Source organism: Leptodactylus fuscus, chromosome 3 (assembly GCF_031893055.1).
Source record: "Leptodactylus fuscus isolate aLepFus1 chromosome 3, aLepFus1.hap2, whole genome shotgun sequence".
Lineage (NCBI taxonomy): Eukaryota > Metazoa > Chordata > Amphibia > Anura > Leptodactylidae > Leptodactylus > Leptodactylus fuscus.
The window spans coordinates 67,972,418-67,992,091 of NC_134267.1; the positions used below are offsets into that span (position 1 = coordinate 67,972,418).

The 19,674-nt window shown below is 39.9% G+C and overlaps 1 protein-coding gene across 1 annotated transcript in view; it reads right to left on the bottom strand.

The window, feature by feature from the left end:
• The window catches only part of SNX9 (sorting nexin 9), a 75,462-nt gene that overhangs the window by 26,052 nt on the left and 29,736 nt on the right, over positions 1 to 19,674 (bottom strand). The window contains exons 3-6 of the mRNA XM_075267703.1: positions 9,562 to 9,636; positions 7,845 to 7,952; positions 2,018 to 2,171; positions 386 to 539 (exon numbers count right to left, since the gene is read on the bottom strand). Of these exons, the coding sequence (XP_075123804.1) occupies positions 386 to 539; positions 2,018 to 2,171; positions 7,845 to 7,952; positions 9,562 to 9,636 (491 nt within the window). The remainder of the gene's footprint in view (positions 1 to 385; positions 540 to 2,017; positions 2,172 to 7,844; positions 7,953 to 9,561; positions 9,637 to 19,674) is intronic.

Here is a 19,674-nt window from a genome sequence, read left to right on the forward strand (position 1 = left end):
ACTCTGTGTGTATGCCCCCTAAATAACTCAAGCTTTAAGTATCTCAATGAGCACTATTCAATCCATCATCCAAAAATGGAAAAAGTATTCTACAACTGCAATCCTACCAGTTGTATCACTTAAAATCTCAATAAAAACACATTTAACTTTGTGGTGGTAAGGTGAGAAAATGTGAAAAAGTTCAAGGGACGTGAATACTTTTGCAAGACACTGTACATTGATAAGTTCCAGAGAGAGTCAGTGAAATATTTTCTACTATGACATGACTAAACACATGATCACTGACCTTATGTTTCTGGTTTGTAACTAATCTCTAATATTTACATATGGAAAGTAAAAAAAAAAAAAAATCTTAGCATTTTGTACAAGATTTAAAAGTAGTTACTTGTTAAGAGGTATCTTCATAGAGCTTTGCTTCCCTCCTCCTCTTTGAGCCACTCCTGCATCTGAGGTCTCTGAATCTTTGTAGCCAAGGTAACCAGGGGGAGAGGATTTTGGGTCATCCCAGTCATCATCCCACTCATCATCATCAACAGCTCCTAAGAAATAAATGCAGTTTCTTTGCACTCACTTAGAGGGACATTCTAATTCGAGCAAGTCAATTAATCCCGCGTCTATCTCCACCAGCCCTCATTTAAAATTCCCCAGGTCTCGAGATCAGTGGGTATCCCAGCAATGTTACCTCATAATCCTTGGATGGGGGCAACTTACTCTAACTAGAATACCCCTTTAATACATGTATTTAGGCAAAAGAATAATGTTGTATTTCTGTCATGACCATAGCTATGGTAATGTGGTGCAAACACACTGAAAGCACTTGCAAGACCAGTATAATGAAAATGGGAACTAGACTTTTTGTCACTGGTCAAGAGCCAGTTAAACACAAAAATCATATACCGTATTTTTTGGACTATAAGACGCACTGGACTATAAGACGCACCCAGGTTTTAGAGGAGGAAAATAGGGAAAAAAAATTTTGAAGCAAAAACTGGTAAAATATTTAATATATGGGAGTTGTAGTTTTGCAACAGTTGCAAGGCCACATTGACAGGTGACCCTGCAGCTGTACGGGGACACATAGTGTTTTTTTTTGCGGGGCCAGAAGTACTTTTTAGTTATACCATTTTGGGGAATATCTATTGCTTAGATCACCTTTTATTGAAAAAAAACAAAAAACGGTGGTTTATGATATATGATTTTCTACTTTTATATATATATTCTAGGGACAGGAGGTGATTTAGAACTTTTATTTATTTCATATTTTTATTATATATTTTTAAAGCTTTTTTTTTTTTTTTTTTTTTACTATTTTATTGCCCCCGGGGGCTTAAACCTGCGGTCACTTGATCGCAAGTCCCATAGACGGCAATACAACTGTATTGCCGTCTATGGGACATTCTGTCTATTAGTATTACGGCTGGTCATAGAGACCAGCCGCAATACTAATACAGCAGTGACAGGCCTGGGAGCCTCATTAGGCTCCCGGCTGTCACCCGAACAGGTCGGCTCCTGCGATATCGCCACGCAGGAGCCGGCCTGCAACTTTACAGGTACGGGGCCGGTGGGGACCGGCCCCGGGGGAGAAGGGGCCGCTGATACTGACCCGGCATCCGCTGTACTAGAGAGGCGGATGCCGGGGAGGGATAGACGCCGGGGCCTGAGACATCGCTGCCCTGCCCTGCATGAAGCCAGCGGCGGGGGGACGGAGGAGCGGAATAGCATCACTCCTCCCGCTGCTGGCTTCATACAGGGCAGGGCAGCGATGTCTCAGGCCCCGGCACCTGTAATGGCGTCTATCACTTGCCGGCTTCCGCCTCTCTATTACAGCGGATGCCAGGCGCCACATTCGGCCTATAAGACGCACCCTTCTTTTCCTCCCAAATTTGGGGAAAAAAAAGTGCGTCTTATAGTCCGAAAAATACAGTAACTTGCCTCAGAGACAAGTGTAACGCTATACAGATATAGAGTTCAAAGCAATTTACCAACATGTTGTTATTAATTGAACACATTATCTTACCTGGACCCTGGTATGCCTGCGGATGACCAAATGCAGTATCAAAGTTGTTGGATGAGGAATTTTTCTGGCTTTCACCCCAAGGATCATTAAAATTGTTGGTCGCTGAAGGCTTAGGTGGATTCCAGCTGGACCAGGGGTCATTTGTAGCTTGTACCTTAAAAGTTGAAATACAAAATAATCAGATAGATGTAAACAAAAAAGCTAGAGGGAATACATATCATATTATGGCCCCTTTATGACCACCAACTTGTTATAAGACAGGGCCCTTATGAGTGCATGGAACCTTACTATATTTTTGCATGGTTCAATTTTCCTTTAAAGTATTTTTTGCTGAATTTCATATTATTGTACAGTATTATGGAGGCAATCTCAAGCAGAAGCATTGCTAGAAATAAATATAAATCTCCCTGCAAAGAATTGTTAACGATTAAGATTGGACCAAGTTTGGCATGTAGCCCATGCCATTCTAAAAGGGCACTCTACCTCTCTGCCATTCCCAAGGACCTTTCTCTGGCTGAATCCTCATTTGTCACACTTCCAGAGTCTGCTGGGGGCCATGCTGTGAAGGAGGGTCTGGGTAAGATTCCTGGGCCAACTTTTGTCTACTGATACCTTTCCTCCTTTCCTTCGTGGACTTGGTGGAGCGCCATGCAACATGCATACTTTCCTTCAATTGCATGGTGCTTTTATAGCTCAATTTGGCTCTTTCACTCCCAGGACCCCTGATCTCCCAAAGCCTCTAACCCAGTCTTACAATTTATTATAGTCTGTGAGTCTATACCGATACAATAAAGCTTCTGCTTCTTCCATCAAATTTACTATAGCCCTATCGGGCTACATAGAATGTATGCTGTGAATTGCTTCTGTAGCCAAGCTTGATTAGGCACTTTTCTACACTTTGTACGGTCCTGTCCTAAAGTCTTCCCCTTTTGTTCGGCAGTTCTGTCATTCCTGTATGACTATTTTGCCTTGCCTCTGAAACTTGCTCCCCAGTTTTGTCTCCTAGGTATACTAAATGATATTGTAGATGGCTACTATGACAAAATATTTTTTTAGTTTTACTCTCCTTTGTGCTAGGTTGATTGACATTGTGGCATGGAAATCTCTGAACTTTATCAATTATACCTAAGTAGGAAATGTTCCTACAAGTTTGACAAAATATGGTCACATTGGCTGGAGATGTCTGATACCACTAATTGATGGGACGCATCTCTGGATGGTATGGTGGGTATGAATGGTGTGTGACTCAATATAAAAGGGGCTCCATCATTGGGAAGTGTCATTTTTAGCTAAGCACATACTTGCATAGACTTCAAAAAGGCTATTCCATATTCCAAAAAAGACATAATGATAGGGAAAAATGTACATTGTGAGCTCTATGTGGGGCTCACAATCTACATAAAAAAAATTAAAAAAAAAGGCTATTCCACACCTACTTTTTGTATGTAAATTGCCTCAGTCGTTTTTGAATAAGTCAGTCTTTATTCAGATGCTAATTAGCCTTCTTCGTGCACTCCAGGAGTGTCTGTGAGCACCATCTGCTATTCTCTGTGTATGAGAGCAGAGAGAGGAGCCATCCGCAGAGCAGCCTCTATGCTGTACATACACATAGAGAATAGCAGACTGTGCTCACAGACACTTCCGGAGTGCACGGAGAAGGCTAATTAGCATATGAATAAAAACTGATTTATTCAAGAACTACTGAGGCGATTTACATACAAAAGGTAGGTGTGAAATAGCCTTTCTAAACGCTATGCAAGTATGTGCTCAGCTAAAAATGACTTTTCCCAATGATAGAGCCCCTTTAATTATTTTGGATGCTGCAATGTCTGGTCCTTGTCTATCTTTATATTATTATATTTCTCCTCTTTTTTGTTTGTTCATTTTCCCTTTACATTGTATGCTGTTTTTTTTTTTTTTTTTAATATCTAATGTGACAGTGCAGTTGTTGTGATATTATTCAAAAGCATGTATAAAACCTAAAACATTAGAAAAGGATAAACATGTCATAATGGCAGTACACAGCTCTACCGCTCTATGATACAGTGTCTACAGCTCTATGGTACAGGGTCTCTGCATGTCTTTGTACGTACTACTGACCTTATAACCATCTGTGTTACTTTAAAGACAAAAAAAAAGTTTTTAAAAAACCAAAGACTATACAGAGTTTGAACATTTGCCATAAAAGCCTTTACTTACTGCCAAACTATTTTTAGAGGAGACATATTTTTGCTATCATATCCATCAAATAAAAGTACAACCTTGACTTAGCGCTGAGGTATGAGCAGTTATCTAAAACTAGCTTTGCCTTTACAGATAAGAATGTAATAGCAGAGCTATCAGTGGAGTTCTAGCCATTAGATTGGAAAGTCTCCTTCATGTCCTGCACCTTCTTTCTCAAATGTAGAATCTGAACTGTGTTTAATCATATTTCTTTCACCTACAGAGATCATTTATTTATAGGTTTATTTTATTTTTTTCATCCTCCCTTTACGGTAACTTCTGGCACTTATTGCTTTAATTTCTGCTTTTCTGGTTCACTGGGTTTTATAAATGTAAGTTAAAAATAAGCTCTTATTAACGGTCACTTTAAGCTACAGATCTCACATACTGAATCGCTTCTTTCACTTTCATGCCTGCTTGTGGGTAAACTCAGTGAGATTTCTCTGTGAACTATGCTCTCATCTTTTTCTCAAAGCTCTTTATCTCATATGGACATGGCAATACAAGTCACAAGTCTCCTCAGGTATAGATAACATGCATGTAGGAATATATGACCTGTACTGACAAAAGATGACTAAGGAGTAGAGACGAGCGAACAGTGAAATGTTCGAAGTTCGAAATTTGATGCTAGTAGCCGCTCAATGCTCGACTGTTCGATCGAATATTGAACCCCATTATCGTCTATGGGGAAAAAATACTCGTTAAAAGGGGAAATCACCATTTGACTCAGGAGGGTCACCAAGTCCACTATCACACCCCAGGAAATGATGCCAACACCCTGGAATGCAACTGGGACAGCAGGGGAAGCATGTCTGGGGGCACCTAATATGCCCAAGTCACTGTATTACGTCGGGATCCCTGTCAGCTTGCGATATGCGGGAGCTGACTTTTTCTCATAGGAATGCATTGACCAGCGTTGATTGGCCGAATGCCATACAGAGTACATCATTTGGCCAATCAACTCTGGTTCTGCCAGGGGCTCGTCTGTGAGGAGGCAGAGTCTGATATCGGACCAGAATGGAGACTGCTGTGGACCGATCTTAGACTCCTCCTCCTCCGGCAGAATGGCATTCGACCAATCAACGCTGGTCAATGCATTCCTATGCTGAGATGTAGCAGTGCTGGCCGTGCGCTCAACTCGACTACACCGGAGATGCAGCCGAGCTGAGCGCACGGCCAGCACTGCTACACCAGACATGTGACCCCTGCTGCATTTAGCCAGCCAATTACTTTTTCCGATTTTTTTTCCGATGCCTCCGTTGTCGTAGTTCCAGGGAAGGTGGGGGGGGAATCGAATTTTTAGCAAGTTTGCCACGTGGTGGTCAACTGGAATTGAACAGACTGATATCCGATCGAACATGTATTCGATCAAACGCTGTTCGCTCATCTCTACTAAGGAGTAAGTTAGAATTATATTCAGGTTTAAACTACACAAGGCTTTGTTTGTGGTCAGTGACCAAAGGGTTACAATGATATCTATGTACCTCACTAGTGGTCCTCCATTACAGCAGCAAAGACTGTCTGAATACAGTCATGGCCAAAAGTTTTGAAAATGATACAAATATTAATTTTTACAAAGTCTACTGCTTCAGTTTTTCTAATGGCAATTTGCATATACTCCAGAATGTTATAAAGAGTGATCAGCTTAACAGCAATTAGTTGCAAAGTCAATATTTGCCTAGAAAATGAACTTTATCACCCAAAACACATTTCAACATCATTGCAGCCCTGCCTTAAAAGGACCAGCTAACATCGTTTCAGTGATTGCTCCATTAACACAGGTGTGGGTGTTGATGAGGTCAGGGCTGGAGATCAATCTGTCATGATTAAGAATGACACCACTGGACACTTTAAAAGGAGGCTGGTGCTTGGCATTAATGTTTCTCTTCTGTTAACCATGGTTATCTCTAAAGAAACACGTGCAGTCATCACTGCACTGCACAAAAATGGCCTAGCAGAGTATCGCAGCTAGAAAGATTGCACCTCAGTCAACAATCTATCGTATCATCAAGAACTTCAAGGAGAGAGGTTCCATTGTTGGCAGCAAAGAAGCCACTTCTCTCCAGAAAAAACATCAGGGACAAACTGATCTTATGCAAAAGGAACAGGGAGTGAACTGCTGAGGACTGGGGTAAAGTCATTTTCTCTGATGAATCCCCTTTTCGATTGTTTGGGAAATCTGGAAAACAGCATATTCGGAGAAGACGAGGTGAGCGCTACCACCAGTCTTGTCTCATGCCGACTGTAAAGCATCCTGAAACCATTCATGTGTGGGATTGCTTCTCAGCCAAGGGAATCGGCCCTCTCACAGTCTTGCCTAAAAACACAGCCATGAATAAAGAATGGTACCAGAATGTCCTCCAAGATCAACTTCTCCCAACCGTCCAAGAGCAGTGCCAAGAGCTCCAACAATGCCTTTTCCAGCATGATGGAGCACCTTGCCATAAAGCAAAGGTGATAACTAAATGGCTCAGGGAACAAAACATACAGATTTTGGGTCCATGGCCTGGAAACCCCACAGACCTTAATCCCATTGAGAACTTGTGGTCAATCATCAAGAGACGGGTAGACAAACAAAAACCTACAAATTCTGACAAAATGCAAGCATTGATTGTGCAAGAATGGACCGCTATCAGTCAGGATTTGGTCCAGAAGTTGATTGAGAGCATGCCAGGGAGAATTGCAGAGGTCCTCAAGAAGAAGGGTCAACACTGCAAATATTGACTTGCTGCATTAACTCATTCTAACTGTCAATATAAGCTTTGGCTACTCATAATATGATTGCAATTTTATTTCTGTATGTGATAAAAACATCTGACAAACACACATAAAAACCAGAGGGCAGCAGATCATGTGAAAATATAGTATTTGTGTCATTCTCAAAACTTTTGGCCATGACTGTATAATACAAGCTGAGGTATGCTTCTCAACCTGCTCACATACTATGAATTCTGTAATAAAATATTACAAACATTGTTAAAGGTCAGTTCACATGGAGATTTTTGCAAGCAGATTTTGACGTGGAATCCGCCTAAAAATCTGCCTGCAAAAAAGACTCCCATTCATTTGAAAAAAAAAAAAAATCGCTAGTGGGAAAAAAAAGCAACATGCCCTTTCTTTCCGCGGATTCTGTGGCTGAGACAACCGCAGCGTCTGCAGCGCGAGACTCACTCCCAATTAGGCCCATTCATTTAGGCCTAATAAGGAGCGGGATGCTGTGACAGGATGCCAGTGCACTGCATACCGCACAGAGAATTCACAGGGCGGAAAAGGTTTCCACCGTGTGAACATACCCTTAAATCACTTTCTCTATAAATTAAATGCTTATAGCATTTGAGCCAATGTTTATTGAAAACTAGAAGGAATGTGTCAAACTGCAAAAGCATACGAGTATAGCCTTTGACAAATGACTGCTGGACTTCACTACTCTAAGTACATGGAATTTTTCCAAATTCGAGTTTATAAATCTAAAGAATAAAAGCAAATAGAGTATAAATATATAAAGTCATGAGAAGTGCATGGTGACATACTGACAGAATTATTAGGCGTTTAAAGCACCTCGTGACAATAACTTGTCATGATAAGGTTCTGGCTACAAACATACCTGTTCACCGTTATTGGCTGGAACATTCTGAGCAGTACTTCCAGAAAGGGAATCAAAAAAGGCCAAATCTGCTGATGCATTACCGGAAGGAGCACCGTCTGACACAAACTAAAAAGAAATGAATCAAAGTTATCTAAAAAAAACAAAAACAACTGTTCCTATTCACAAAGTCAAGAATTGTAATAACCAATACCTATATAAAAATGCTAAATAAGATAATAAAAATATATATTTTTTGATGTTCAAAGAAGACTCTGCAATGTCAGTGGCTAATAAACTTCTGCTGGCTAGATCATCAGCAACCCGATCTGAGTTTACTGTCCCTATCACTCCGGTGTCCTCCCGCGCCTCCCGGTTCTTCTGCTCTGACTGGTCTCTTCCGGAGTTGTGCTGATGCTGCTGATCAATGGCCTTACAGACCTCAAAGGGAGGATACAGGTAATGGCATTATGGCCCTTCTCTGATTGGCCTCAGTGATCATATGACTGCTGAGGCCAATCAGCAGCTTCAGCACAACTTGGGAAGAGACCCGCCGGGGCAGATTAATTGGGAGGCATGGGACACCCGAGCAAAGGGGACAGGTGGATATGCATTTTTTTTATACTATTTTACACTGCCCCCAACTTATTTAAACATTAAAAAGGTAGTCCATTTTTTGCCTTTAAGATGTAAAAATCCTATGTAATAAAATGACCCATTCTTTCTCAGACATAATGGGATAGAAGGTTCTCTATTGTATTTTATCTCACACCTCTGCTGTGGTTTAACTACTTATTTGGATTAGTAGATTTCTGGGCAGTAGAATTTGTTCTCCATGGTCCACTCTGTATGTATGCTGTGAATGTGCACATCTATTTAGTTTAGATTTTTAAAAACTGCAGCACTGAGAAACTAATCTTGCAACATTCACGGTTGTCTACACACAGTTTTTTGGAAAGTATTTTGATGTGGAATCCGCCTCCAAAAACACCTCCAAAAATGCCTCCTATTCATTTCAATGGGACCGGTACTTCATTTAATTGTTTTGCCTATGCATTTTTATTTTCACTGTCCCCAGCTTATTAAGGCTTATTTCACACAGGGGGAGTACGGGTGGATTTTGGCGGGAAACCGCGTCAGAATATGGTCAAAATCCGCCTGCCGCGACTTCCGACAGTCGCGGCACTCCGGTCCGGCGTAGTCCCAAATGAATGGGCCTCGGAGCGTGCTGCCACAAGGCAGAAGCCGTGGCTAAATCAGCCGCTGATTCCACCTGAAGAAAGGGCAGCTCGCTTCTTTTTTCCGCCAGCGGCATGAACGCTAGCGGTCTCCATAGACCACCATTGTGAGGGGGCAGATTATGATGTGGATTCCGTGCCATAATTCGCCCCCTCTGTGCCTGTATGAACGGGCCTTTAAACATTAAAATGGTTGTCCATTTTTTTTCCTGGACAACCCCTTTGCCCTTTGTGGAGTACTGTAAATTATACATTTTAGAAAAATGAAAGATCTCAAATACACTCTCATCTACCTACTGCATATACTTTTCTCATTCCCCATTTCTAAATCCAATCATTCTATTTGGTGATGAACAATTGGGTGGAACAAACAGGTGCTCTAGTGACATTACTGAGGTGACTACTGTGACTACTGTGTGGGTATTTTTCTTTATTGTCTAAAACAGAATCTATTTTCAAGGATTGGTTTGGAAATATATTGAAAGTAAAAATCCACTTACCTCCACATAATCTGTAGGTACAAGCCCTCTTTCACCTTGGCTATTTTTTGCTTCTATCCATCCTCCACCAATGTCCTGCAAGAGATTACATGATATACAGTGTGAAATTCATGCACAAACCTTAGGACTACATGGGAAGGACATACAACGTTACTACAGCTACTATCTCTTGGGTGAGTCTGGTTTTACATGCTTTGTCTACCGTAGTATGTGCAAGGTTAAGAACAAAGTGGAACAGTCTGGTAAAAAGAAAATTTGTGTAAACCATTATTTAGCACAGCAGACAAAAATATTCCATTCAGCTAATATGCCTGGTAAAGACTGGATGGGGGAATTTTTAGTTGTGTTTTTTTTTTTTTTTTTGCCCAAACACACTGTAGTTAGAGCTTACAGGTTAAATACATTACATTTAGATTTTTCTTGGTGTTTTTTTTCAGTTTTTATCCTATATATTTCATTAAATGATTAAAAGAAACACAGAAAACTCCTAGCAATACTAAAATTTTGGAGGGATCTGTTAAAACTGACAAAAAGAGTATGGCCTATGTTTTGACAGTTACAACAGGCCATCAAAATATTGGATTTGTCCTATAAAAAAGGCAGCAAAAACTGCAACAAGAAAAGCAGGTTTTCCGCAACATGGTAAAGAAACTCAATATCTTTCTATGATATGCATTTGCCTATTCAATTATGAGGGGAATTTTACTAAAGGACTCTTGTGGAAAAGCAATAAGAACTCTATAATTACAAGAAACAAGCCCTTATAGCGACAGTCACAGATGTGGCAGTATTTCCATCAAGAGCCTTTGGTGCAAGTTCAGTCAAAGTTCCCACGTGATATGGAGGAATTTTTGAATTTGGCAACAGGTCAAATATCATCACAGATACACAGTAAGAACACATTATAAGTAATGAGATCTGCTGGCCTGTGGTGGTATCTGTCATATAAGCAGAATCTTTAGTGTCCGACTCCGGACCAAATGCGGCAGATGTGAATCCAGCCTAAGTAGACAGAACTGCAGAACAAAGTTGTCTATTCTAAACAATACATACATGCCCTTCTGGATTTTCTCAACAAAGCAGAAATGACTACTCCATAAAGGATTTGTACAAGTACAGGAGCAGGGAAATCTTACCCTCTTAAGCCTACATGCACATGTGCCTGTGTGAGTCCATGAGAAAATGCCCCAGATGGCACATAGATGATATCTGAGTGCCATTTGTTACCTGCATAGACTCATAGATTTCAATAAAGAGCCTGGGTCACAAAGCAGACATGAATAGGACCTATGCGGAATATTGTCCCAGACTCACTGCTCTCTACGCGGAACCGTGATAATGCGGGGCCATAAGAAAATAATGTATCAGTGTGCCATCAGTTGAAAACACGGCTAGCACATTGGCAAAGCACAGAGTAGTGTGCATGGAGGCTCAGAGATAGTAATAAAATAATTGAACTGTGAACTTTCTAGTACTGTAGCAACTACCAGAGATAAGATTTCTGGTCAAGGAATGATGCTAACCGTGCTATAAGTGAATCACACGACATCCTATTTTTAGCCAATGTGACGTATTTTTCAAACTTTTCTGAGTCAGAGGAAGTTCATGACTAGTATTTAAAGAGGACCTATCACATCCTCATTGATGTGAGGTATTGTATAGCACTAGAAAGCTGACAGTGCACTGAATTCAGCATAGTGTTTGAACCCTAGTGCTGGAGATACCAGTGCCGTTAATTTTGGCACCAACATCTCCCCACTGTCAGAAGGGCAGCCTTATAGCCTAGCGTCATAGCAGTAAAATTTGCAGCAGCAAACACAGCTTTTACGTAAAGTATGGCCTCTGTTTAAAACACATTATACATATGGTGCATAGCATGTAAATCAGTGTTTTGTGGCAAAAATTAAGTCAAGAATTCTGGGGCAGTTAGCTAAGCAAATCTGCCCCACAGTCATCTCCTGCTCAGCAATGATCTGTATGATCAGTGCAGGGGATGGACAGCGATCTGACACTATGTCCACACCAGTGTCGGCCTTTTCGTAGTCGTTGGAAGTCAAGAACCATGGATAGGCGGACCAATACAACAGCGGTCACATACAGAGTTCGACGGACCTCGTTCATTATAATAGGATCTGTTGGGTGTCCGTTCTATAAAACTAAAAAGTCAGACTTTTTCGTCTAGTGAATTTCGCACACATGCTTCCAAACTCGGACGCAAAGTAGTGATCACTTATAAATATTAATAAAATAATGCTTCATTTGGAGCCTTTGTTAACCCCCTCAGTACCCCCACATCTAGTATAATGGCCCTTCAGTGTCCACACATGTAGTATAATGGCCCTCACACTTTAGTGGTCCACATGTAATATAGTGAGCTCCACATATAAAATAATGAACCCTATAGTGCCTCCCACAATTAATGGCCCCCACGCTCAATGATGTTTAAGGAGTGAATGGTTATGCCATCAATCAAAAAAAACCCGGCAATAAGTACACGCAGTAGCATGTCAGTTATTAAGGAAAAAAAAAATCCTTAGAGATATTAGTGCTATTATTTGCCATCCCTTGGTATTCATAGTGGCCGCTATGGGGCCTAAGACCTTCAGGGTCCCCCCCCCTTATTTTATAGGGGTCTGTAAAAGGAGCTCTTACAGGGGCCCTTATCAGGGACAGTATTATGTATGGAGGCCTGTAATAAGGATTGTATGAAGGTCAATAAAAGAAAGCAATATACTGTGTGGGAATAGATCTGTGAAGGGGACGTTAAACCGTGTGGAGGCTGGGAGGGGGGATGCTCAGTCAAAAGCTTTCTATGAGGCCCAGTCTTTCCTAGTTATTCCTTGGAAGAAACGGATGCAACCTTTTATCTTACTGAGGTGAAAAAGGGTGAAAATAACAGGTTTCCTCAGAAAAAATATTTAATATAAAGTAACAAAAGTGTAACAGATGAAGGGAGAATTATAAGGGGTGAATTGCTGAGACACTGTTTCTTAGATTTCTTTTGTGAACTCTAAATTTAGTGTTCATTTATCCGCTTCACTACCCTAGACCATCAGACACTATTGTTTGGTTACTGAATACAGGCAATATATACGCAAATTTGGACACTGAAAGGCTGTGCCATTGTCTGTCAGTAGGTAAGGTAAGTTTTCAAAATTAGAGTAAAATTTATTATTTTTATTTCCTTCACTTATTTATTTTTATTTCCCAATTCTTACATAATGCCAACATATTCTGCAGCACGTTCATCAAAATTACTCTCTGTTCCCCATCAGGTTCATAGTCAGTATGTTTTTGGAATCAGAGAGGAAACCAGTACAAACTCTGAGAGAATGTATACTGTAAGCATACATGAAGGTCATGTCCTTGGTTGGATTACACCCAGTGCTGCAATGTATGTATAGTAGTCACTGATCCACCATTAATGGTAATGGTAACCACAATCCACTGTCCTGCAATGTACAACTGCAATAAGAAGACCAGAATTGCAATTTACAATTTAGTTAGGGTCAGTAAGCTAAAACAGGAAACTCCAATTACACAATGTTAGAGGTTTGTGCAACATATCATTCCTGAGAAGGTTTCACTGAAATCCTTGCATCAGGAGGACAATGCAGCAATATCCTGTCTCATGAAAGCAGACATAAAATTACAACTCCCTCCCCACCTTCCAAAAGACAAACCAATTTTTTTATTTTCAGTTCAGAGAGCCATATGAAAGCTTATTTTGTAGGACAGATCGTTTTTCATAATGATACCATATAATATTCCACATAATGTACTAGGGAGCTAGGAAAAAAAAATCAGAAATGAATGGAATTAGAGAAAAACTGAATTTCAAACGGAAGAGTTTCATTTTTTTTTTTTTATGGCATTCACTACATATCCTTACATTCTTTGGTTTGGTGCAACCAAACTTATTTTGGGAGGAGAAAAGGCGAAAAAAAACCCCCCAAAAAACCCATTAGTTTCACTGTTTGTTTGTTTTTTGCTGTGATTATTAGAAATCACTATATCTCTATTGAGGGAAGAATCCACCGCACACGGTCTTTAGTGATTCAAATTGTCAGTTCAGTTTATTGGACAATTCGCAGTTAGGTTCAGAAATATTTGGACAGTGACACCATCTTCATGATTTGGGCTCGGCAGCCACCACATTGGCTTTAAAATGAAACAATTGAGTGCAACTGAAGAACATACTTTCAGGTTTCATGCAAGAGGTTGAACAAAAATATTCTGTCAAACATTTAGGAAGTGCAACCATTTTCTACAAAGCCTCCTCATTTCAAGGGCTCAAAAGTAATTGGACAAATTAACATTACCATAAATAAAATGATTTTTAATACTTTATAGAGAATTCTTTGCAGGCACGGCATCTCTACTGCGCAGGCATCAGAGGCACTTCTACTCTGTGCACGCACCTTCAGAGGTGCTGTCTCTACTGCGCAGGTGTCTCAAGCCTGTGCACAGCCAGGGCAGTGAAAGAAAACGAGAAGCCGTTCCTGAAGGGAAGTCTAGACTTGTAAGTATGATGTGGTGGGGGGTTGGGCTGAATTAGTTAGTTTTGAAGGGATAGCAGTGGGCGGGATAGCTAGGGAGACAGTGAGGGTGTGTGAGGGAGTGAGAGAGGAAGGGGGGACTGAGAGGTAGGTAGTGTGGAAGCTACACAGCAGAAACATTTACCATGTAAAAAAGTGCAGAAATCACTGCTAAAAGGTATATGTGTGTACTTATTATTCCATTAAAAAAAAAAAAAAAAAAAAAAAAAAAAAAAGATTTTTTTGCCTGGAAAACCCCTTTAAAGTTTGGCTTTAAGCAAGTGAAAGGCATGCACAATGAGGTTGAAAAGATGGTGATTGACTCTGCTATTGCAGAATATTCTTTGCCTTAAAAAACTCCTAGGTTGCTTTTGCAGGATGCTCTGGGCCATTGTCCATCTGTACTGTGAAGAGCTGTCCAATCAAACTTGATGCATTTGGTTGAATCTGAGCAGAAAGTATATCCATGTAAACTTCAGATTTCATCTGGCTGCTTCTGTTTTGTGCCACATCAATAATAAACACTAGTGACCCAGGGCCATTGTAACCTATGCCATCACACTGCCTCCACCATGTTTTACACAGGATGTGGTGTGCCTTGTATCATGAGCATTGAGTTTTCTCCATATTTTCTTTTTCCAATCATTCTGGTACAGGTGGATCTTAGTTAAATCTATCCAAAGAATGTTTGGTTTGTACCTTGTGGTGAAACCTCTGTATTTGCTTTCATGAAGTCTTCACTATATGGTAGATTTAGATATTGAGACACCTACTTCCTGGAGAGTGTTCTTCACTTGGGTGGATGTTGTGAAGGGGTCTTTCCTTTACCATGGAAAGGAATCTGCAATCATCTACTACTATCGTTTTCTGTGGATATCAAGGCCTTGTAGAATTCCTGAGATCACCAGAGCGCTTTTTTTGGGTTTCCCCAGAATGTACCAAACTGTTGTTTATGGCCACTTCTGGATATTTCCTTTTTTTTCAGCCTATTGACGGTTTGTTTCATTCCCATTGAAAATTTCCTTCACTGTATGTTGTGAGTTCGCAGCAACAGCTTTTGAAATAATTGAACAATTATCTTTGGTCTCTTGAAAAAGTCGCAGCAGCATATTACAGAGCTGTAATTCATAAACCCTTCTTGCAATTAGGAGGTGAATACCCTCAAATTAAAGCTGCACCCCAAGTCCATATTGGTGATATAACTGTATCTTGAATATGCTTTGGTAAACAGCTAAAATGCCAAAACTTGTTCACTGCCCAATTTTTTCTGGATGTAGCTACTGTATATATTGTGTAAAGTATTCATCATGTCCAAAGCTCCTTTTCTCCTACACCCAGATTTTGTTTGAGAAAGTTAACTGGTAATAGCTCTGGAAATAGTAGAGGTGGCACTGTGAATGTGGAGTTATATGAAAGTAGAGAATCACATAATTCATTTGACACCAGAACCTGATCCGGGCTTTAAAATGCCCAAGGTATATCCATCTGAAGTGACCCACTCCTCTAGCCTAAACTTTCCTGTAGTATACATGACCTGTACTCCAGTGATTCCAGCTGACAACAGAGAAACAGGAGAACAAATAAGACAGAAAGTACGTTTTAGTACAGGTGCCAAAATGAGCTAATTAAAGTATATTAAATGTATTAAAGACGTATTCCAATGTCAAGGAAATATTCTGATTTGTAGCTTTATCTATCTTGCTCTGTTTGTCAATGTTTACAGCTGCTTGCCTATGTTACAGATCTGTGCTCAGGTCAGAATGCTGACTCAGTCCATGCTGTCAGCAACACATTTTCCCTTCTTTCCCTCTCTCTGCATATAGCTTTCAGTTTCGGAGCTCTGGTAAGGGCTAGTCAAGGATTTTTGAGCTGTGCTTCTGTTACCTGTGTATGTACATTCAGAGAGAACTGAGTCTGCCCTTTACTACAAGTTGGGGAGTGGACGGCAGCTGAAATCCTGAGATGGGAAAATGGTGCATTTTAAATTATCTGCAAAGTGGATGAGATTCTGGCTTAGGGGGCGTTCACACTACCGTCGGTGTCCGACATGTAGTGTCCGCTCAAAATCTGTCACGGACACTAGGAACGGACACTAGATGTGTCCGTGACACCTGTCATTCACTTGAATGGGCATCGGGTGCGTTCTTTTGCACTCCGTGCCCGTCCTTCCCTGTCCGCAAGAGAAGATGTCCGACTTCTCAAGCGGACAGAAAAACCCTGCATGCATGTTTTAGTTACGCTTTCCAATATGCACTTACTGGATGGGAATGCTGCAATGTATCTGTTATGTGTCAACTTACTGTGAAAGTGACTCATGAATTTTTTTTAAAGGCAAAATGTGCATTGTTCAATGGCCGAGTTGATCACCTGACCCTAATTGAAACGGGTGTTCATTTCACTTCCTGAAGTCAAAACTGAAGATGAAGCAGGAACTAAAAGGCAGAGGAATCGGAAAAAAACCATCAATAAGATATCCCATACATACTCATGGCCTACATTTATCAAAGGTGGCACATTTCTAAGGTACAGCTTGTCTACTGATGTTGTGATACATTTATGGCTGCATGTTCCCTTCTTTAGATTAACAAAATTGTTACACCATACATTACTGCAATTAACTGGTTAAAATGAAGCCATATTTTTACGTTGGGGTTTGTGTTTGGTAGAATTTCAACCTTTTCTGACTTCTGCAATTTTTGGGATATGAATTGCTAATATCTATGTCTATGCAGATTAGACACTATTAAGGAGAAAAACGCACCAAAGAAATACATTGACAAGTGCAGGAAAGCCCCAGTGTCTAGTAATGTATGTGGGTTCCAGACAAAAGTAAAAATGTCACTTACTGTACAAATGTTTTAGAGAATGGAGGGTTTTTAATTATGATGTATTTATTTGTGTCATTTTAAGCAATTGCGCACTTGAGAAAGGACCATCAGTGGTCCGAAACGCTTTGTGACAAGTCCTCATTCCAATAATAAAGAAGTTTCTGGTATGTCCGGGTGAGCGCTGTTCTTCGGCCTGTATCCCAAACAGGTTGGTCCATCCATTGCAAAAGTAAAAATGTATCAGTAGTTGATACCTTTAAAGGCTAAATGAAAAGATAATGACAAATACCAAGCTAAACACCATGTCTGGTGAAGAAACCTAACTAGTCTTGAAAGCTTGCCATTTTCCATCATATTTACATTTAGCTATCAAAAGGTATCAATTACTGAAGACTCTCAGTTTTTATCTTGTGTCTCTACTGTAGAATATGGTGCAGAAATATATTTCTCCCGTAAAAATAAATAAATAATTTTGTATACTCATTGTCAAAAGAAAAATCATGACACCAGCAGTTAGAGCAGTGTGACACTCCACAAAGCAAAGGCAGGATTGACGTGCTCGCCACTAAGCCTTCAAGTCCTCAAACACCTACGCTGGCATAAATAAAAAAAAAATAAAAAAAACAGTTATGGCATTCTGAATGCATCTAAATTACTTTAAATAGGGCATCATTAGGAATAGGATATGACATCATTACCATTGCTTTCTTTATACGCTGTAATGTACACATTGATCGTTATTCCTCTGCTATGATGTGGACATTATCCCTTTACTGTGACATCATTGTGATTATTACCTCTGTACTATGACATCACTGTTTACATTATAGCGGTTAATAAAACATCACAGTATGTATTATCCCAGTACTATGACATCACAGTGTGCATTATCCCAGTACTATGACATCACAGTACTAGGAGATTACTGTGTATATTATCCTGGTAGTATGACATCACTGTTTGTATTGTCTGTACTATAAAAATACTATGTGTGTTATCCCTGTGGGTACAACCAAAATCATTGTTGAGTTGTAAGTAAAAGTGCCCCAGCATTGATATTTCATCAGGAATACACATTATGTTCACTCTAGTGCTGTGGCTCTCCATCGTTCGAGTCTGCTGAGAGACCCAAATGACAACGAGCCAGACCGTTAAAACAGCGGTTACACATGGACACAGCGGACCCCACTGACTGTAATGTGGTCCACTGGGTATCCTTCAGGACTCCATCGTTTTCAAACTTAAAGTGTCAAACAGAAGAATCCTTTGTGCAGGACTTTTTTTCCACCAATGAATTTTGGAGGGTTCTGCAATGGGGTTTCCAATGAAGACTCCGAAGCAGATGTGAACCCAGCCATAGGGGGTGTTCACACTAGTGTCGGTGTCCTACAGCTAGTGTCCGATGCTAATGTTGACATTAGCATCGGACACTAGCTGTGTCTGTTACATTTTGCATTGATTTAATGGACATCATGTGCGTTCTTTTACAGTCTGTGTCTGTCCTTAAGATGTCCAATTTTTCAAGCGGACAGCAAAAACCTAAATATTTTTAGCCTTGAAACAGAGGAACAGTAAGAGAAAGGCCCCCATCATACCACGTGAGATATTGAAGATTATTTTAAGTTACTGATATAGAAACTAGAATTTAGTGAAAATGACTTTCCTTAACTGAAAAGTTATTCCAGGAACAATAAGACTTCCCTTTCCCTCTTTCAAACTGTAGTTATTTTCAGCAATATATAAATGTTATTTTAAAGAGGATCTTCCAGCTCTTCTAACATGTCGCTCTTCGTAAATATTAGCATTCTGCACATGACAAAAACGAAGAAGCGAATGTGCATTGTGCTGTTCCTCTATATCCCTTCTGTAGGTATAAACTGACACTTCAGGCTTACATTTTATCATCTCAATAGTGTGTGTCTATACGAAGTCTGACGATATGCGCACTAATAGTACAGTATATATGTAAGAACACGACACATTGACAAAGACAATAGTAACAAACGTTATGAATTTATAAACTGTATTTCCAAGAGGAATAACAGAGGAACATGACAATGCAAAAATCTCACAACAGACCAGTCAGAGTTGCTATTTCATGAGAAATACCAGGATTTACTTGTGGGTCTGTAATGAATGATTTTTCTATCAGTGTGCTGTCCATGAAAAAATAAAAAAAGGATGGTGAGTTTACAGAAAACAGACCCACTATGGTGAATACAGTCATTCACACGCTTTTTTTTTTTTTTTTTTTTTTTTTAAGAAAAAAAATATTTGCAAGAGTATAGTAATATGCTGATATACACCCTTGTTTCTATAGGTTTAATATAGAGATAACCATCACTGTCCAAATCTGTATGAGCAAACTGTAACTAGGTGACCTGATTGCCCAGACTGAAGAGCAGAAGATAACAGCAAGTGCAAGAGTGATCCCGAGAACTCAGCCCCCCTCCCCTACAAAGCAGTGCGTCATGTCATCTGTCCTATAATAATAGATAAGGCGCGATACCAGGCCAGGTTGCTTGACAAAGTATTTAGGAAAAACTTTTGAAATTACATAACCTAGGATCCTAGAGATGAGAATTTAACTTATTTGCTTCTATGCTTTCATTTTAAAGTACATTTGAGACATTAAATATGTATATATATATATGTATATATGTATGTGTAAATATGTATTAAAAGCAGAAAAATTGAAGTTTTCTAAAACTGTGTAAAGCACAAATGATAAAACAATAACAAGAATA